General features: G+C 37.5%; 1 protein-coding gene across 4 annotated transcripts in view; it reads left to right on the top strand.

The window, feature by feature from the left end:
* LARP4B (La ribonucleoprotein 4B) overlaps nt 1–21348 on the top strand; it is a 57504-nt gene extending 36156 nt beyond the window's left edge. For 3 of the 4 annotated variants that reach the window (XM_080580901.1, XM_080580904.1, XM_080580903.1), the window contains 12 exons: nt 367–503; nt 1082–1185; nt 2849–2959; nt 3544–3597; nt 3952–4161; nt 7422–7528; nt 8043–8297; nt 9309–9354; nt 12542–12706; nt 15708–15832; nt 16861–16972; nt 17478–21348. In XM_080580901.1, coding sequence (XP_080437027.1) covers nt 367–503; nt 1082–1185; nt 2849–2959; nt 3544–3597; nt 3952–4161; nt 7422–7528; nt 8043–8297; nt 9309–9354; nt 12542–12706; nt 15708–15832; nt 16861–16972; nt 17478–17759 — 1708 coding nt within the window. In that variant the 3' untranslated portion in view covers nt 17760–21348. The remainder of the gene's footprint in view (nt 1–366; nt 504–1081; nt 1186–2848; nt 2960–3543; nt 3598–3951; nt 4162–7421; nt 7529–8042; nt 8298–9308; nt 9355–12541; nt 12707–15707; nt 15833–16860; nt 16973–17477) is intronic. The other variant, XM_080580902.1, reaches the window with a different exon arrangement.
* Nucleotides 21349–21578: the final 230 nt, after the last annotated feature.

Below are 21578 nucleotides of genomic sequence, written 5' to 3'. Positions count from 1 at the left end.
ACACCTGCTTTAGTAACCTAGAAAAACTCCTAATCCATATGTTCCTGCATCGCCTGTTGCAATCAGTGGTCACTTGAAGTAATAAATGCTTATCAGTATTACATGTTTGTGGGGGTAATGTGCTGCCTTAACAGGAAGATGCCAATACTGTTGCATGAAGGAAAAAAAAAAGTCATTTTCATGGTTTCTGGGAGGTGAAACAGCTGAACATGGTAAGTTGAATGGGCTGGGGAACTGAAAACACTGAAAATACAGCTTACTGCAGGAATGTGTCTTCTACCCAGTTTTTGTCTCAAGTTTATTAAAGATCACAAAAAGCTACGTCTATGACATGTCCCATGTCCCCATTTTTTTCTCTCCCAACAGAGAAAATCTTGCCAGTGACATGTACCTTATATCACAGATGGACAGTGATCAGTATGTGCCAATAATGACAGTAGCAAACCTTGATCATGTCAAGAAACTCAGTACTGATATGGATTTGATTGTTGAAGTGCTGAGATGTAAGTAAAAACAGCTCAACGCTTGAATGCATTTTGGTAACTGCTGTAGGACTATTAATCAGGATTTTCAGTAACTTATCATTTTGCTTGTCAAGTATTGCAGTAAATTGTCATCCTTTTTACTGTAAAGCTTAAAGAGCAGGCATCTTCCAGTTTAGACCATCATGTTTTTGGAACAGTAGCCCTGTAAAAGCTACTTCACATTTGAGGTATTGAGTAATGATCTATGTAAATGAGAGTAATGTGAGTTTAGGTTCTCAGAAAAGGCTACTGGACGTTACCCCTAAAGTAAGAATTAAGGAAGGACAAGACTCAATGTGCAACTTAAAAGGTATAACTAATGACCTGAGGTTTCCTGGTCTGGAAGCGTAGGAAAAGAGTGGAGAGTTCAAGGTACACGTCTGTTCAGTTTCAAGTGTTTGAAATTATCAGCAGTCTTCTATTATTTCTTAATATTTTGAAATATTTAAAGTTTAACACACACAATTTTGTTGTAAAAATGTGTCCACAGCATCTTCTGGTGTGCAAAGCTATTATGATTGCTGACAGCTAAAATACATTTTTTTTTCCTCTCTTAGCGTTGCCTTTAGTTCAAGTGGATGAGAAGGGAGAAAAAGTTAGGCCAAATCAGAATCGCTGTATTGTGATTTTACGTGAAGTACCTGAATCTACCCCCATTGAAGTAAGTAATTGTTTAGTAGGAGGAACGTTTCTTACTTAATATTTGGAAGTTAGATTTTTTTTCCCCAGGTTTTAATAAGAGCATCATATTTCTTACTATGTTTCTCATTACTGTCTGCATTTCTAAGCCTTAACTTATAGTTTTTGTTTGGATAATAAATATATTTGATAGAAGCATATCACTCAAAGACTGCAGTAAAATCTGTAACTCTAAAGAGGGCTGAATAACTGATGATGCTGTGTGTTCAGTAGAGATACCATAATTTTCTTGGACTCTGGCGTATCCATACACACTTAGCTCTTAGCTATTTGGATAAATAGCAAACAAAGATGAGAGAAGATAAATCTTGGGATGGAAAATGGCATTGCTGCACCTTTTCAGGGTAAAGTTCATAAAGCTCTGCAAACATTCCCACAATGCTGAAGGTAAAGGTGTCAACGAGTCGCAAAGGATCTTGCTAGCTTGTGGAATGGGTATAAGAGTGGTGAGCTTGATTTTTTTGAATGTGCAAGTAGTACTGTTAGATTAAGAACTTAGAGTAAAGAAATAAGTGGCCTAGAGAGACTGGAGCACAAAAGAAAATGCTCAAAGGAATCAGAGGGAAGAAGTTAGATGTGTTATGTACACTGCTTAAAAATATCAGCTGCTTTTAACTTTCTAAATGAAATGTAGCCTTTCAAAGACTGCCTGGCTTTTAATATAATATATTGTTTTTCTTACTGTCATCAGTTTGTCAGGTTGGATATATTAGCACTGGGTGGTCTCTCTTAAATGCTTAAAAACAAAAACAAAGTTCTGAGAAGTCTGAAGTGAAATGTTTTTATACATTGTGTTTAAACTTGTGGGACTGGAAAATCTAGACTTAACCAGCCAGGCTTAACAGGATACATTTTCTGGCTGAGCATGGTCAGGCTTTATTTAAGCAGCAATGTTCTGACCTACTGTAAGGCCCCCCCAAGCTGCATTGCTTTTTGATGCTGGTTGACTCCATTCAGTGACAAAATTGAATAGTATGCAAAATAATAAAAGTCCAAGGTGTTTTTATATAAAAATCAGTTCATTGTTTTTCATGTAACATAAACCCTGCTCTCGAATGTATTAATCTGTAGCCACTTGAGTCAAAGTGTATCTCCAAATTTCTGCCAAAAGGTCAGGGATCTCCTATCCCATGCAGTATGGACAAGTTTGTGTGGCTCCATGGATCTGGGAACAAGGGACATGCAGACATTGTTCTGGATCAGCTTCCTCATCTCTCGTGGACACTGGTGCCTCACAAAAGGAGGGAGGAAGAAGTGGTTTTATGCAGGAGTGATAAGGTGCAACAGCTTTTCAGAAGAATTCTGCACTTGATGCCAAATTTACTTGTCTCTCTGTGGCCTAAATAGCTTATCTCCCCTAGCTCAAGGGAGCAAGCAGGAGCTGCTTTGATATGGCCTAGACAGTGCTTCCCTCTATTTCTTCAAACTACCAGGGAGCTTGGAGAGAGAACACTTAGAGCAGGTGTTCTGAAGTTCTCAGTTCCTGTTCTATAAGCTGAAAAGTGCTTTTAATTTTTCTTACCAGGAATTTTTGAATCCTGTTTCAAATTGATGTTTTCTTTTGTCTGTCCACTTCTTCTCTCCCACACTTTCCTTTTCCTTCTTGTCAAAACTGCTCTCCTTAGGAGGTTGAAGCACTTTTCAAAGGAGATAATTTGCCTAAGTTTATCAACTGTGAGTTTGCCTATAATGACAACTGGTTCATCACGTTTGAATCAGAAGCCGATGCACAGCAGGTAACACTTTATTTTTTGAAGCATTTGAAATTAAAACAGGAAACAAGGATGAAATGAGGGAGGATTGACTGGGTTATAGAATCATAGAATGGCTTAGGTCGGAAGGGACCTTAAAGATCATCAAACTCCAACCCCCCTGCCACGGGCCCTCCTGGAAGAGGTGTTATAAGCCATAATACAAATGTGTAAGAACTTAAGAAGAAAAAAATCCTTTAAAAATCAGCAGTGCTTCCCATTAGCTGATACTCAGTTATCAGTACTATTAAACATAATCCTTTAAGTTTTATCTTGTTTGCATATCCTGGCTTCCTGGCCAAAGCTATAATACTATGTACTAAGAGCATTGATATTTTAAATGACGCATTGAAACACTTCATTTGTAAGACTTAAAATCTTGTTTTAATGCTACTGAAGCACTTCTGCAGTGATAACTTAAATCTGGCCAAATGCAGATTAAATATGAGGGTTTTCTTTAGTCTAACATTAACGGACACTTCAAGAATTATTGTTAGGCTTAGCCTGTCAAAACTTAACTTGCCTTTGTTTAAACTATATTTGACAAATTTTACAATGACTTTTTAAAGGCTTACAGATACCTTAGAGAAGAAGTGAAAACTTTCCAAGGAAAACCCATTAAGGTAAGTAGAGCTTTCAGTTTTATTTTTGTGTGTGTGTGTGCATATGTTCTGTTTTATTGTGGGGGCCCACTTGTGTTTTCTGATATATATTAAGGTGGTCCAATCTCAGCAGCCATTTGACCTGAAGATTGGTTTTGAAATGTAGCAGATGCTGTTATACTTCTCCTTTTCCTCCTTTCTGGCAGCAGTATGTCCAACCCAGCATCAGGCCGGCAGGGAAGCATTCAGCAGTTCCTGCCTTCCTTGAAGGAGAGAGCAATGACTGACAAGTGTCCAGTTTGAGATCTGCTAGTTTGAACCATCCTGATTACATTTGAAAGGCTGCTGTAATAAATAATCTAATCTCCTTTGCAGGCAAGGATAAAAGCAAAGGCAATAGCTATAAATACATTTTTGCCAAAGAATGGATATAGACCTCTGGATATGAACCTCTACACGCAGCAGCGTTACACAACATCCTTTTACTTACCTCCAGTATACAGCCCCCAACAGCAGTTTCCGTTGTACAGCTTAATCGCCCCACAGACCTGGTCAACCACACACAGCTACCTTGACCCTGCTTTGGTAAGTCTCTTGCTTAAGAAGCAGTTAATTCTGCTCAAAGTTGGTATTTTTGGTAGGGAGTCTTGATGTTGAGGTACAGGAAGGATACGTATCCTAAAAAGGGTAGTTTTAAGATGCTGATTCTTCTTGAAAAACAGTTCTTCAAAATTCTCCACGATGTACAAGATTGAGAATAGCATCTGTTCTTAAACTGGAGCAAGATTCTCTTCTTAACCTTTCAGGTTTTGAGGCAGTAGTTCTTTCCAGATATAAGCAAGTTTTCTTTTGATAATGGCCAAGTAAAGACTTCTTTCAGTAAAGGTCAAAAATCTTCTGAGAAACTAGATCTTCAGAATATGTACATGAATACCAGAAAAAAATCTGTACTGAATAACTTTAATGTTACCATATCACATAAATGAGGATGATTTAGTGTCTTGGTCTTCCAGCAGGGAAGTTCTAGCTTAACCTGCTAAATTCCCTTAAGAACATGCCAAACAGGATAAAATATTTTCTGTGCATCTTTTTGGCAATAAAAAATAGAATTAGTTCTGTTAAGCATTTTAAAAGTTTTTTAAAAGAATTTGAAAAATAATTTTAAAAAAAAAAGGGTAAGCCTTAGAGCTAGAGTGGTAGCAGTAAGTCCTTTTATACTGTATTGGGACATGGATCCTGCAGTGAGTGTTCCATCTTTTCCTCCACTATGACATTCTTGGCTCATTTTAGTCTTCCATTGTCATCCTATGGAAATTAATATGAATATAGTTTTCTGTTAATGAGTCGGGGACTAATGTTGTCCTCTGTTGGAGCCGCTTTGTCCCCTCTATAAATGCCTCTTTGCTCGCCGCTGAAAAACTAGGGTAGTAATGCTTCAAAATCAGAAGCTTTTTAGTTTTTTTTGGCAGAGGATGAAAGTGTCCTTGAACAAACTTGAGCAAACTTCCTGTGTACCAAACAGCAAGCTAATTAAAAAGTTGGTGTGCTAAACACTTCACACATAGGGAAGGCAGCCAGAGCCCTTGCAGGGGAAGGTTTTTTAAGGGGGATGAAGAATGTGGAGGAGACAAGGTAACGAGCATAGTGAACAATGTTATTCTAAGAGGCAGACATGTTATTAAGCAGCAGCTAAAACGAATGTGGTTCTTACTCTAGAAAAATGAAACCCAGCTATTGCACAAGTCTTGCTGTGGAATAGTGGAGTCGTTTGGTAGCACCGATGTACGTGTAGATTGATTGGCCACAGGTTCAAGCACAACGTAGTGTGCATCTGCCTTAAGTTATCGTGGAACTTCGTACTCCTGAAAGCTTACTAGTCCTGGCTTTTGCGGGAAGACTTTAAAAGTTGGTCAGCGTTAAAAGTTCTCATACCTTTCTTAGTAAAAATAGGAAAATTAACTGGCAGAGCATTGCCTCCCACTGTGTTGAGGCATATTGCCATTGGTTGGCTGCACTTCTTTACAGCATTTGGCTGCAGTTTGTGTACATGAATGTAGTATGATGTTTATTGAACCTTCGTGGTGGTTTCACACAATAGAAGAAGCTATATTTGAATAGAAATCATTTGTGAGGAGAACAGGGACCAAGAAGAACAATGATACTGCAATAATTTTCATGAGACAAGATTGCAGTTTGCGTGTAGAGACTGGTGTGCACATATGCCAGAAGTTTCTCTCGTCTTCTGCTTCAGCATAAATGCTAACTGTTCTTTCTCATCTCTAGCTTGTGATGAAATACACACAATAATGTGGGCTTAAAGCTTTAATTCTGAAACTAGAGTATGGCAGCATGACCTCCAAATTTTAAGATTACCTACTTCTTCATCAAGTACATAATAGTATTTGAAAAAAGATCTGTCTTTTACTATTTGTAAAAATAGGTGTACTTTTGAGGAATCAAATTAATTCTGTGCAGAAAGCAAATTAAGGCATTTGTCATTATTGCAAAGTGGAAATATGTTTTTATCTCTAAAAGGATCATCCCTCTAAAGAAAAAAGAGGTGAATATTGCTAGTGTCCATTTAAGCAATGAATTAAATGGATTTTCCTTTTCTGCATTCAGTGTTTTTTCATTATTCAGGTTCAGTAGCTGTTTGCTAGCTTTGGTTGAATTTACAGTGTTCAAGTTATAAATATCAAAGCACAAAGCACTTCAAAGCAGTGTTTTGATGAAACTGTTCCTTCATTAAACTTAAGGGTCTGGTTTCGGAGTCAGAGGTAGCATTTGCTAACATTCAGTAGGTTAGGCAAACAGTAGTTTGGGATGACAGCTTTGGTGTTTTCATTGATTAGTGATTTGCTCTAAGTTTCACAAGAACAAAGACAAGCTTTTTTAGACAAGTTTACAGATCCATTTATAGGAAACTGTTAATCCCAGCTGTTTTTGGAAGATGCAGTCTTTTTCATCATTTAATTATGTACAGAAAGAGTGCTATGTGGAAGTTTATTCCTGAGTATGATATAAATGTTAATTGAAAATAGTCTTATTCTTCTGCATTTGAGTTATTTCCAGGGAGAGAAGACGATAAGCAAGCATTTGCTATCACTAATAATACTTCCTAAATGAAACTCATTCATACCCTTAAAAAAAATAGTACACTAGTGATGTTGGGGAAGCTAATATGAATGTGCTTCAAATTGAGGTATCTTGTTAATATCAGATGTTGATATGCACCCACCCCCGTAAAATCTTTTGCTAATGCATTTTCTTTTGGGAATGAGACAGTGAGTAACGTGTAGTTTAAGTTAGTAAGATGCAAAAAGAATCAGATCCGTTTAACATTCATTAGCTCTCTTGGCTTTATGTAGGTGTCATGTGGAAGATAACTAACTAGAATGAGGAACTAATCGAGAAGGTTTATTTTAAGGAGTGATTTGCATATAAATAAGAAACATTTACATGTTGTGTACATTAGAGACTAACAATGTATGGCTTCGGGGTTAGAGATGCTTCATAGTGTGGTCTGAAGTAAGAGGAGGAGTGCTTACAGTTGAGAATTTTGGCTCAATATTTCTCAATACTTTTAACAAGTCAGAGCTTGAATATATGTATATAGTGGCTGTGTTCTCAAAAAAAAACACCACAAAAACAAAACAAACAAACAAAAAAAGCATTTTGTGAGATAGTTACAAGGTACTGGGCAAATGCTCTACTGCTGTTTGAGACATTCTTTTAAGTACTGACCTGTATAGAAGGATATAAAATACAAGGCTAAGAGAAAATAGTATACAGTTTGCTTGTAATTATGAGCATGCAATATATATATATATATTTTTTTTTTTTAGGTAACACCATTTCCAAATACTGGATTTATCAATGGGTTCACATCTCCAACCTTCAAGCCTGCTGCTTCACCACTGACTACACTCAGACAATACCCTCCCAGGAACAGGCAAGTTCAACTTATCTTTTAGCCATATATACACGACTGTATTACCCGGTATATGGGGTTTTAATCTACTTATCTTAGAAACACCACCTAACTTGAAAATACTTGTGAAACTGAACTTGGTGCAAGGTTAAGTGACAGCAAAGGCCAGATGGTGTTGCTATTGTTAGTCAACATGCTGCTTCTAATTGCAAATGGACTGTCTGAAAGCTGAGAACTTCTCTGTTCCATGATTTAATACGTTCAGATAAAATATTCTGAACGATGGCAAGTGACCAGCAGTATTATTGATCTAGCATTTTCAGTTTCAAGTAGTTTTTAGTTAAGCCAGAGTTGAAAATACAATGGAAAGGTTAACTTGATAGTTCACATGGCCTGTTCAAATGAATATTTTAACATGTAAATGAAATGCTCGATAGAGGACCAAAGATTTTGCTTCTTCTGAATTCTGTGTATAGACTTAGGCCTCAGAAGATCTATCATAGTACGTATGTTGAAATGACTTTTGAATTTGTAGGAATCCTAGCAAGTCCCATATACGACATACAATACCCAGTGCAGAAAGGGGACCTGGGCTTCTAGACAGTCCTACAATATTCAACTTTTCTGCTGATCGTTTAATCAATGGCGTCAGGAGTCCACAGACGCGGCAGCCGGGACAAAACAGGACACGGATGCAGAATGCTACTACGAGTTACACCAAGAGGGAAGTAGGAACTGGACGAATGGAACAGACCAGCGTGGACTCGTCTCCTGGATTAGGTAGAGGAAGGTGAGTGTGCTTCTGTAGGTGTCTGCTGAAGAACATGATATTGGTGCTGCTGCTTTTACTAAAAGAGGAATGCTATCGGTACTGTTCTCATTACTGTTTTAATCTGAGACTCTCTCCTCATACCTAAAATCTTGGAAAGTACTTCAGAGGAAGTCCTAAATAGAGAAATAAAATGCAAAGTGGAATTGCATACTTTCCTACCAAATGAAAGCCATTAAAGGCACCTGATGAACAATTTACATAGATCTAATCCTCTATGCTTTCTTCAGGTGTTGTAGGAAAGTTTTTTGCATGTTTGGCTTTAATGAAGCAGTTCTGCCATTCCATTGTCACAATGTAGATCGTGCACCTGAATCTGTACCAGCAGAGCTTATTCTTAATACTTTCAGTCGAAAGACCAGAATTTTAGCCATATTAGATGTTTACAATGTCCAAGATGATGGCTTTGTATGGAGGGAAGAAGAAGGATTATGTGCAACTAAGAAAACCTATTGTTGTGCAGTTTGAGGGGGGGAGGCTGAAAAGTGATGGCAACAATTTTAATTTGAGAATTTAGCAGGTTTATCTTGGAATTTTTGAAATACAGTGCAGTTCTAATAAGTGCTTTATAAAAGTACTTTCTTTAATGATGGTTGTGCTTTTGTCTCCAATTAAATAATTTTGAGTTGCTTACAGAATTGGAAGATAACTAGAGTCTTTTGCAGATGATCCTGTATTAAACTTCTGTGCTTAAAAAAAAAAAACAACTTTTCCCCTGGCTATTCAAAGGTTTTGTCTAAGCATTAGACATATTTGGCACTGAGATGCACTTTTAACTCATGAATTATTTGCAAATAGTGTGTTATGCTGACTTGTATAAAGTCTGTACGTTTATTTTAATGAGTTTGCTAACCTTTTCCTAAAACATTCTAGACAGGTTATTAAGAACTGAAGATGAATGAAATAGTGATTCAAACTAATTTCTCTATTCATGTAAAGGTGAGGTTCTGATAACTGTTTTCTTTCCCTTAGGAAAAACTCGTATGGCTACCGAAAGAAAAGGGAGGACAAGTTTACGGTGAGTTTTCATGATCGCATTCAATTATAATTAAAGTGGGGTAGCAAGGCAATAGTATGGATATTATGTGTAATAGCAGGTGAGATGACCTATTGCATAAGAACTTGTTTGACTGAAGATAGCTGATTAAATTCACTGGAGTTTACTGCATTTGGGTATCAGAGAAGATTGTCCATTAATTCAAAAGTCAGGAAAAAGTTAAAATTACTCTTTTATCATGGCAAATGACTTCTACCTTAGTGTTATTTTGTCAGTATGATTGACTGTTCGCATTCACGGAGGGCCAACTTTAGCTTAGCTTGAGATTTGATTATCATTCATGTAGACATTGAGTATTTTATAGATCCATGTGTCACATAATGTATAGCTAGAATGTTAGTTATGAAGAGATCAGTTATATTTCTTAAATCTAATACCTCTTCCTCTTTCTCCCTTTCTACTTCCAACTCTGAGTTTAAAAAAATAAAAAAAAAAATAGTTCTAGTTCTCCTTGGAAGGACAGAGCTGTTTTTTCAGGAACCATATTGTCATCCTTCATTTATAGGGAGTGTATGAGAGATTCTGCTTATGCAAGAGGCACTAAGGTGTTCAGGACCACTTGTTAAGGGTGGATATACTAACGCTTGAAATACTGTGATTTTTGTGAACTTAAATTCAAGGTAGATACCTAAATAAATACTTAAAAAGTCTGGACTTATTTCTTTCTTCTACCCACTAGCTATATTTTTATAGTGCTTAGGGTTTGGTTTGCTAAAACCAGACACTTCTCTGCAATTCATTTCTGCTTCACGTGGCAAGTTCATGAAGTCTCACTGGATTATTTCATGATTCACGTTACAGTTGCAGAGAAATGCCACTGCTTGAGCCATAACACATTCTCAGAAGTCTGAAATAATTGCATTTGCATACTGGTGCCTCCTGCTGTTGAGTAGTTTAATGGGACATGGATAAGAAAGAACGTCAAGGCTTTAGGAAGTATAACAGGGCAAGTGGTTCCTTTTGGTTCTTGTCAAACTTCTCAAAACTCAGTAAGATCAGATTACATGTAAGGTTCTCAGTCCTTATTTCTTCTGCTCTTTAAGAGCTGCTTGATGTTTTTTCCATCAATGACTTTTTTTTCCTTCCTTTGAAAGAACAAGGAAGTGGTACAGGTTAGGCATGATGTATAAATGAGTGGCAAGAGCAAGGATTACCTGGGGCACTCTTACTGAACAAAGAGGTTCTTCAGACTCAGCTGACTTTAAAGGTTGTTTTAACTTTAAATGTAAAACTGGTAAAACTGACTTCTTTGGAAGTCAGGTCTACCAGTTCCCTTTTCTCAGCAGCAGGCTTTAACTGCAGTCTGTGTAGTCAGGTTCCTTCCAGTCTCTTTTGGCCCGTGAATCTGTACTCTCTACTGTCCCATACTGCAGCTTCAACAAAGGTGGGAGCAGCTGCACGCCCTCAGTGCGTACACCGTTAGGTAACGTATCCTGAAGTGAAAGATTGACATTTGACACCTTCAGACTGTACAATCCAGGATCCTATTTCATGTGCAGTGGTTGTGTATTGTATGTAGGACATCAGCACAGCCAGCTGTATTTGAAAGGAGCGATGACTCCTTTTAATTTTTAGAAGGAGCACTTATAGGAAGAATGCATCCTTGCTTGAGAAAGCACACGAAACCTGAAATTGAGCAGTTTATATCTGAGGCTATATAGGAACATAAGCCAATTACTGAACTTGGATTAAGTTGACTTGAGAAATTTTATGCAGTTGGCAGCTTAAGTTACGTTTAAGTCTTTCTTAGTCCCTCTAATTCAAGATGTTAATATATCCATGCTACTTCTCTCTAACATATTTTTAGGGGGATCTATTTTTTGGGAATATCTAAAGCAGTATCTATTACAGGACTTGAGTCCTGTTTAAGAAAACAAAGTTCTGTGATTTGAAATACTGTCTTAAAAAGGAGAAGGTTGTCCCTCTTGCAGTTTGAGCTGGATAAAGTGTAGTTTCTTTCCATGACCCTTTGATGGGTCACCTAGCTTCTATTTTGGGAGGTTTATACCATTCATTGCTGTAACACTCTTGAATTCTGTCTTTGGAGGGGCATAATTCTGATTTAGTAGCAATCCTGAGGGTTGCAGTTGTTCTTGCTTCTGTGTCTATTCTTTCCCTATTTCCCAACTGATACACACATCTTTTGGCATAGAATGTAGTTTGTGAAGGGATCTCAAGGGTAGTTTTGCATGTCTATTGCTCTTTGTGAAAAAGAAGGGGATAAAACAGTAAGTAATGCAACACTTTTCCTATTCTGTCTATAAGCATTATTCTCACATTCAGTGATATACCAGTAACTGTTTCCCTTGTCAAAAACAGGAATCATCTCAAAGACAACTTTGCGTTTACTATTTTGAAGCAGAGATCATGTTAGCACGTGTTAATGGGTTAATGGGTAACTTAAGTTACAGTGTATAACATAAGGAATTTAGTTTTTCAATGGAAATAGAACAGTTTTACAAATTCTTACAAGCAGTTTCCATGAGTGATCTTTGCCTGAAGGACTCATTTAGTTCTTGAACTGCTGTGGGTGGTACAGATTTTAACCCAATAATGTTTTTGCCTGGAACTTTGTTTTTCTTAGGTTTAATTAGAAAAGTTCTGCATGTTTCAAAAATAACTTTGCTTATTTGCATTTTTAATGTGAATTCATATGGTCACTTAGTAAATTTGATGAAAAGTGCCGTCATCTACATTAAATGCAAGGCATGCTGTCTTGCCAATTTTTAACATATCTGAACTTGAACGATATAAGATTCTTGTTAACTCTTGTCTTTAACGTAGAATGTTAACAGCAACACATAAATGGGCTTTATATCTGAATTTTCACTATATCATGATATCTAAAAGGGTCTTTTTCTTTTCCATGTCAGCGTATTGTACATCCTGAAAGAAGGGTCAGGGAGAAAACTTAACTATACCAGCAGCACTAAAAGATACTTATGCCATCCCATTTAAATTATAATTAAATACTTTAAGGGCACCAATGGAAAATGAATTCCTGGGTACTGTGATTTTCTTGGGAAGTGGGGTGGGGGAGGTCTGTAGGGCTTCGCATATATAAATCAAATGCAAATTATCACTTATTGTCATGACTTCCTTTTCTGTCATCCATTGTGGTAACCTCAGCATGTTATTTCTGTTCCAGAGAGGCCAAACACAGTCTCCACCACCCCCAAAACCTCCATCTCCTAGCTTTGAATTGGGTTTATCTAGCTTTCCTCCATTACCCGGGGCTGCTGGCAATTTAAAGACTGAAGACCTTTTTGAAAACAGACTGTCCAGTGTGGTAATAGGAACGTCAAAAGAGAGAGTGAGTAGTCAGTGTTTTCATTGGGAAAACAAAGAATTGCGTATCTCTTGTTCTCAGATTTGGTGTCTTATATGTAAGAAAGACACGGGTCGTGAGAAATGCTTTAAAAAAAAAAAACAGCTGTCAAATGTCGTGCGACTGCCTTCTGCATTTATATCTTAGAATTTGTTGGGTATTCTATTTGAAATGGTGTGGAATACGTGTACCCACATAAGTAGATTATCAGAGATTAGAAAATGTACTCTTTACTGTTCCTGATTGCCTCAGCGTTTTTGATGGACCCATGTGAAAAATGATTAATTTTTGTCCTATTTGAAAGTCAAGACTTCTGAACTGTGTATAAAACACTTTCAAGTGACAAACTTTTAAGTGCTGAAATATAAAGAAGCTGCCTATGTAATCTTAATACACAAAGCATCTCAGCTGGAATAAGAACTGCTATCAAAACCAGCTGGATCCAAGAGTTGCCTTGTCATATTGCACAAAGATAAAATATAACTATGATTTGGCAACTAAAGTTTGCTCTCTAGATACTGTAGCGATGCAGGTGAGAATTGATGTTCAGTAGCTGTTCATAGATTTCATCCTTAGAACTGTGAGTGACAGTATGTTCTCTCTTAAGAGTGATACACCCTGTGCACTACTGAACAGCCCAGGCTATGGAAGTTTGTATCATTTAAAATTCTTGCTAGCTCTAATGTTAATTTGTGTTTTTCTAGCTTTGCACTGCTATATCCAGGGGCTGACTTCTAAATGAAGAAGCTAACTGCTGGATATAGCAGTGCAAAGCAACCCAATGAATGCCAAAATCTTTTGATTTTTCCTCTAGAACCTGGACTGTTGCACATGTGTTTTCTTGTTGCCCAGGTATCAGAGGTTGTTAGGATATAGGTTGGTAAAGGAAAGTAGTGGTAGCAGAGCAGTCCCCATTCGAACAAAATTACACAGACACAGTATTTATTTTGTCTCCTCTATGTAGACAAGAGACAGCTACATTCCAGGGCTGTGTTTAGAAGGAATGTGCAGAACAGTGCCATGATAAGAGCAGTCTTTAGTGTGTGCCAGTAATCTAGATTGTGATCTGTTCTTGGCAATCTGTGTATTTGTATTTTACCTGTGTTATTTCTAGAGTGGTTTTAGCTACCATATTTCATGTTTTAAATGTAATTTGAGCAGTCGCTATCACTGCTACAATTTAAAACGCATTGCTCCTCCTGTTACAAATCCAGTACTTGCTTTGCAGTGTGCTTAACGTAATGAATTTGCTCTTCTCCCCTGTAGAGGCACTGATGGTTTGTGATACCGTGCAGGTACAATGCACTGTCACGTTTAAGTTTCCTTTGATTTCCTATTTTTATTTTTCTGGGTTCCATGAGTTAATGTCTGTACCATTGTGTGCAAGAGAGGAATTGCACTCTTTCCATGTTGGCGTGAATAATGAATAAGATAGCAGTAACTGGCTTCAAAGAGCAATTGTGTTCTACTAGTAAGGTTAACGTTGGAATCTTGCCAGTTTATACAGGCTACTTTTCATCTTAATCTCAGCAATTTTTTGTTGCGTGACACAGAGTTACGTAGTGCTGAATTAGATTTATGCAGTGCTGCTCTTGTTTTATAGATCAGCAAGACCCATGTAAAGAAGCTAAGTGGACTTAGGTTTTATGATTTCCAGCAATTGTTAGAGAGGCATCATATCTTTCTGCACTTTGGATGTAGCTCTGGGGAATGGCAGGAGCTAATCATCCCATGTTTTCTAACTGGGAAGCTGCAGCTCTGTCAGATGAGAGGCTGAGAGTTTTGGCCTAGCAACAGTACTTGCATGCCTGCTTCACTTGAAGTTATTCTCAATTAACTGTGTACCTAGGAATTTCAATGCACTTGGGCCAGAATACTTAGCAACTTGCAATTTCAAGACTAGGCACATACGGCTACAGTGAGTACGACTATAGAAGCTGTTCCTTTATTTTTAAACATCTGCCTCTTATGGTTCTACTTTTATTTCAAATAAAACTAGGCTTAAATCCAGCATAGTAACCTATGCTGCCTGATTTGTGTGTCATCAAATACCATTTTCTTTTTTAGTAGTGACCACAGGAGTCTTGTGTTTTATGACCTTTGAATGACTGCTGGCCTTAGGGGTAAAAGGATGGCTATTGTGTTCCTTCTGTGCTGGGGTTCCACCATTGCTCTCCCTTCTTTCCAGTTCTGGTTCTAGAATCAGTCAGGTCAGAAGCAGTATGAAAAAGAACACTTTTTAGAACAAGTGAAATGGTTAAAATATTAGAAATATTTTTTTAAAATTAGAGAAAGTCTTGTTTCACTTTTCTTCTTGCTTTGTGACAACTTAAATTCATGCGTGCATCTCGAATCTATCTGGCCTTTATCTGGAAGCACCATGTCACTTGACATTAGAACAATCTTGTCAGGGCTGCAGAAGAAGCCTCTTTCGTAGCAAATCACACTGTAAGCATAGAAAAGGGACTTAGAATTGATGCTTATAATCTAGTTTGCAAAAACTTAATTTTTTAGAGTTGTTTTGGTTTTAGCACCAGCTATCAGGATGGTGCTGAGTTAGAAGCTAGAGCTTTGCAGAAGCTGATTTTTAGTGTATAACTCTGAGAGACTTTTGTCTTAATAAGCTAGCTATGGGTATGTAAGGAGACACCAAGCCGCCTTTGTCACCACCGGATGCAAAATTCCAAGGTCGAAAAGAAGTGATTTTGTCATCCAGATACGTCCCACAGGGAAAAAAGCTTCAGACTCCTTGCAAAAGAACCTCGATGTGATTTGTCAGTGTTTCTAAGTAACTGTAAAGGAAAAAACTTCAGTTCCAATCCATATATTGGACCCTTCCAATATATGTGGCTAATTCTGTAGCTTTCTGTAGCTAATTCACAATTTAAAATCAACATATAAACTGTTTCCCGATTGCATTAATCTTCAGGCAAACCATGTTAATTGGATACTATGATTGCCCTTCTGTGCCTTTTTTCTCCTTCAGAACCTTAATGTGGATGCAAGTACAAACACTATTCCATCTGGAATTCCTCGGGAGCCATTGTTGCCAGTCTCTTCTACATTGCCCAGGACGTTTGAAAGGTCTCCTTCGCCAACCCAGTCTTCTGAGTAAGAACTTAATTACACATCTGTAATTATTCTACTCTGTCATGTTTGCATTTGCTGTCATCAGAATGCAAGATGGAACACTGTAAATAGCTTTTAAAATATTGATGAAAGTAATTTTTTGTACTTGTAGTAAAGGCAATAAAACTTAAGGATCATAATAGTGATCCAGACGGTCATTCAACAGACAAAAGTTTAGTGTTGTATTTTAGCCTTGGCAAATATTAAAAAAATAAATTACTGAGTACTTTACTGTCTTGTATTTAGATAGCCTTGAAGCACAGGGAGTAAATCCATGATCCTGTGGGCAGTATCATTGTCCATACAATAAAGAATCATAGAAGAGTTTGGGTTGGAAGCGACGTTAAAGATCGTCTAATTCCAACTCCCCCATCAAGGGCAGGGACTCCTACTGCTAGACCAGGCTGCCCAGAGCCCCATCCAGCCTGGGCTCAAACACCTCCAGGGATGGGGCATCCACAGCTTCTCTGGGCAGCCTGGGACAGGGCCTCACCACCCTCTGAGTGAAGAATTTCTTCCCAATATCTAATTTAAATCTCCCCTCTTTTAGTTTAAAGCCATTATCCCCTATCCTGTCACTACACCCCCTGATAATGAGTCCCTCCCCAGCTTTCCTGTATGCCCCTTTAGGTACTGGAAGGCTGCTGTAAGGTCTCCCTGAAAAACCCCAACTCCCTCAATTTGTCTTCATAGGAGAAAGAAAGTTTTCAGTAAGACCATTTGGAGGGAGCCTGCAAATCACATTGAGGTGTTCAAGTAACAGGAGTAAGATAACTGACTACCAAAAGCTATCAGAATGTCACAAATACTAGGTCATGTCAAATTCCACACTAATATTTATATTTGAGTGTTTTTTAAATGCGATGCTAGTCAGTGTGCCAGGCAAATTATAGCTATAACTTCACAGTCATACTCAAACACAGTTTCAGTTTCAGAGCCATTATTAGATCAATCACTTATCCTGATGTTTCAGTTTTCGTGAGACTTTTTTCCTGCTGGATGCTTTACAGGGACTCCAAGGTTGTGGATAAACAGCAGAGAGAGACACAGAGCACAGAAAGGGTTTCTTCTTCCACACTCAGTACTGCATGTAAATCGGTACAGGTCAACGGGGCTGCCACAGTAAGTGCCCTTACTGCTTCACTTTCTCTTAATGATTCACTTTGGTGTATTTAACAGAATATTGCTTCTGTTGCTCCCCATTGCTGCTTGATCATATGATACGCAATTAACAGTTCAAAAATGTTCAAGATAACTTCCAGTGAATGATAGCGCTACCCGAATTGTCGTCTTACTTGGTGGTTGCCTTGAGGTAGAAGTATTAATCTGTATGTTGATACCTAAACCGGAGTATTTGTGCTCTTTCAGCTGTTTTAGCATTTACCTGAATTAGAAGTATTTTCTCTGTCACAGTATTCCATTGTTCTGGAATAGCGTTCTGCATTTTACCTTGTCTTGCTCCTTGTTTTCTGTACCACTTCTGTAAACTTTATATTCAAACACTTATACACATTTAAGCACATCAGTCACTTGTGACAAAAGGTTTTCCTTTTTTTGTTCATTAAAGTAAATGGTTTTTGCTCAGGATGCTTTAACTCTGCTGTCCTGTTTGCTGTTGATTTCACAGGAACTGCGAAAACCTAGTTATGCAGAAATTTGCCAGAGAACAACTAAGGATCCTCCTACATTGCAACCCCAGAAAGAACAGAAGCCAAACACTGTAGCATGTGGGAAAGAAGAAAGAAAGCCCACAGAAACAATAGAGAAAAACAGAGAACCTCCTCCTGCGAAGTCACATCCTGGACAACCCAAAGACCAGAGGAGACAGTCAGGACGCAGATCGTCCCCTCCAGCTGTTGGCAAACGCTTAAATAAAGAACAGAACACCCCTCCCAAGTCTCCTCAGTGATGAAACTAACAACTGGGAGGGGTTCAAAAAGAGGTCTGCTTCCCACAAATTAAACCCATGTTCCCACTAAGATACCTGAGAATGAGTTGCTGGTTAGGAGCTTGCAGTGATACTAGGCATGTAACAATGCCTGCAAGTTATTTTTCTGTGAAATACTTTTTCCCCTCTTGAACAAACATTCTATTTTTTCTGGATATTTCTGGATAGTTGTTCTAAACCTTACCTTTAGGTTGGTGCTTAATTGGAGGTGAAGCTTAGTGTGATTATTTTTTTCAAGATGTAAAATATTTGTCTTAAAAAAAATCAACTTTTTATTAAGCCTCTCTGTGGCTGTGTGAGTGCAAGCTCTGTATAGTGAGTTTTTTTCTAAACTGTTAAGCAGAAATGTGCTGCTGCAATATTTTTAATAAACTGGTCTGCAAGTACATATCTAAAGTGTCCAAAAGACTGATAACGGCAGCTAGTGTGTAGAGTGCAAGGAAGTAGATACATTTTACGAGTTAGTATGTGACCTTGAAGATTTTTTTTATTGGGCTGCTGTACTAAATGTCAGCAAATGAACTTGCACTTTTAGGTTAAACGAGTAGTTGTTTCTAGCGTTTTTAAAAATCGAATCTTTTTTTGATGTTTTGCACACAGAGAATGAATCCTATGGAGCACCATAGCAGTCTTTCTAAAACGTTTCCTTTTTTGACTTACTGCAAGCAAGTAACCATCTTCTCACTCCAGAATAAAACTGATGTTATAATTTGCAAATACAAAGCACATTGTGAATAGAAAGAATTAAGTCTTTGAGCTTCTATGGTGGTGAAGCTTATTAGTGGATGTTATCAGGAGAAAGCACTGTAGCCTTCTTGTGATAACCTTAGCTTCCCTGTGCTTGTAAGGGAGTTAACTGAGTCAGCGCTGTATGTTCTGGTTACCCCTGTGCTCTGTGTAGACTTTTTTTTTTTAAACTCTACCCCAAGTGCTCTTTGAAAGAGTTCATATCTTAGTCAGCCTTGTGTTGACGTCTTCCTGTAACTACAAGCATTGGCATAAAGATTTAAATTTTTCGAGACGTGAGATAATGGTGTTTGTTTTGTGTGGTGGAGGAAGAGATCCCTGATATTTACCTCTGGGATGAGGTTTCTCACACTTACTTTAGAAGTGATGCGCTTTCTGAAGGACAAGGATGCACTAAATTAGCAAGTTTCTAATAAAGTTGAATATAAATTATTTTTGTTTTAAAATGCCTAAAGCTTTTCTTTAAGTGTTTAAACTGCAGGAAGTTCAGACTAAACTCATTCCTGCTGACTATGACAGTACAGTTTATTCCACAAAAATGTTTATTTAAACAACTGATTTTTTTAAAGAATTATTTCCATCCAATATTTAAAGACTTGAATTTTATTTAAACTTGAAAATGACTTTGCCTTAACTTTTGTACAAGACAGCTTAGAGTTAATGAGGTCTGACCCCATTGAGGGTTAGCAAGAGTGGAATACAGAATTACTCAGTTACAGTATGTATCTATTGTCACTGGTCTTACTGGGTAAACATACTGTAGTACAGGAACTAGCAGCAGTTTTTGTAATATACCTTATAAAGATCTTAAACAGTTGATCTTTTTCAGATTGTTGAAAAATCTGTAAATGCAAATAGTCAATACTGTATTAAATATGTGCACTTGGAAGTGTGTGCTTTGCTTGTACAGTTGTAAATAATCAGAACATATAAAAAGGTACCCTAAAGAAAAAAATCTGATAAAAATTATTGATATTATAAATGTTGCTGTTGAGCTGGATGTAGATAAACTAAATGTTGTGGTTTGAATATTACTTTAATTTGTTGTTTTTTCTTTTTCTTATTTTATTCTGGTGTGCTGAACTGACTCTGCCTCTTCACTGCAAAAGGGAAATGGAACGAAAGTCTTATTTGAAAGCCCTCAAATGTTTTCCTAAATCCCTCTAAAAATAAGTGATTTAACCAATTCCAAAGTTTTCTGCAATGTAAATATTGAATTTTAGCAGTCAAACTGTAATTTTAAGTCATTAATAAAATCAAATTTAATTGGAAAAATCTTCAGACTGCTAAGAAAATATACACTGAAGCTTATTTGTCTGCTTTCAAGAATATCAGTGCTTTCCTAAGTATGATTCCTAGACCTGTAAAGTAACCGTAGAAGTTAACTCCTGATAAATTTCCTATTAAAAGCATCAATCGGTAACTAGTTGACCTTCTAAATCCAGCCTGTTGTATGCTGCAGAATTGGTTTAAATAGGGCATGCTGGAATCCGTTGATTTTTCTCATTTAAAAAGCGCACTTTGTGAATGCTGTGGGAGGAGATAGGACTCTGACAACATCACCAAAACTGCTCAACTAGTTCTGTCATTGGATTTGAACATGCTTATCCTTTCCCCGGTGGCAGTGAAAGTGGTAGCTAGATTTGTGTATGGTTTAGGCCAGCTGTATGGTTCGTTTTGTTTGTCTGCTGAAAGTGAAAGGCTTACCAGCTGCAAACAATCACAAGTGGTTACTTACAGCGACTGTGTACAGCTAGTCATAATACTCAACTGGTACATAAGGTAATATATTGAGACCAGCAGGATGTGTTGTGCTGTTCTAATGTATTCTGCTGCCATTTGTGCTAGGTCAATACACTGTAATTACTGCTTACCCAGCAACAGTCTGTTGCATCGAAAGTTTAAATCTTCCTCTGATGTGGTTTTTATAGCTTTTTTTAAAGAAAAAAAACAGGTGACACGCCAAATAGCTGTGTAATGTACAACTTATCCTTACTGCATTTTACTTGGAGATTTTTTTTCCACTCGATGACAAAATGGAGTTTTCGGAGTAGAGTTGTGAAGTTGCATGCAGACTGTTGCTACGATACATAGAGATAATAAAATGTGGCTTTTAAAATGAAAAACCTCCCCAAAGCAGTAGCTGAGTTAAAGGTTCAGGGATACAGTAATTAAAATTGGCATTTTACCTTGTGGGATTGTGTCGTGATGCTCTTCATTTTGCAAACAAGCTAAAACGGGATCTGAGACTTCTTCCAGGAATTTAAAAAAAACAAAACAAGGGTTGCTTTTAAAACTTTGTGTGATCTTGTTTCGGATCAGTCCCCCACCACGACATTTGTCACTTGCCACGTGGAAACCTATGAACGGTGGCAATTTTCTTCGGTTGCTGCTTTATCCTTTTAAAGACTTCAGCAGTTGGCACAGGAAGGCCCTTGTTTGAGCGTGGTGCAGTGTATCACAAGCAACAGCTGACTGTAATGGTGCATACCTATCTCTGTATCTCCTTCAGCTAGCTACAGTTAGGGATTTTTATGTGCTTTGTAACCTATTACACTAATAGCAGCAGACAATCGAAGATTTCTAAGGAGACCTAACAGCTGCCAATTCATGAAATAGAAGTGTAATATGGAAGCCTTCTTGAGGGTTTTTGTTTTTGTTCTTCTTCCATTAAGACTGGAATCAAGCTTACATGTAAACTATCAGTAATTTAAGTTTCCTTTTGTGTCATAAAATGTAAAACTGTCTAATTTGAAAAAAAAATATGTAGGTTATGAAAAATAAAGATTTAGGCACTGTTGAATTCCTGATTTTTTTAATTAAACCTTTCTTCAGCAGTATTTTATTACCTTTTGTCTTTTGCTCCCATTTTTGGAAATTCTTTATTTCTAATTTTGGGAAAAAAAACTTTCCTTTTCAGCACAGCTGTTGTAACCATCACCTAAGGCTATGCAGCAGCAGGAGCAAATAACATCGCTGGTGGAGGCAGCAATATCTCTCAGTTAACTATGATTAACTTGAGGGTGGGAATAA

The sequence above is a fragment of the Anser brachyrhynchus genome (assembly GCF_964034855.1).
Source record: "Anser brachyrhynchus genome assembly, chromosome: 2".
NCBI lineage: Eukaryota > Metazoa > Chordata > Aves > Anseriformes > Anatidae > Anser > Anser brachyrhynchus.
Note: the sequence above shows the minus strand (reverse complement) of the source record. Positions and strands in the feature narration are given on the sequence as shown.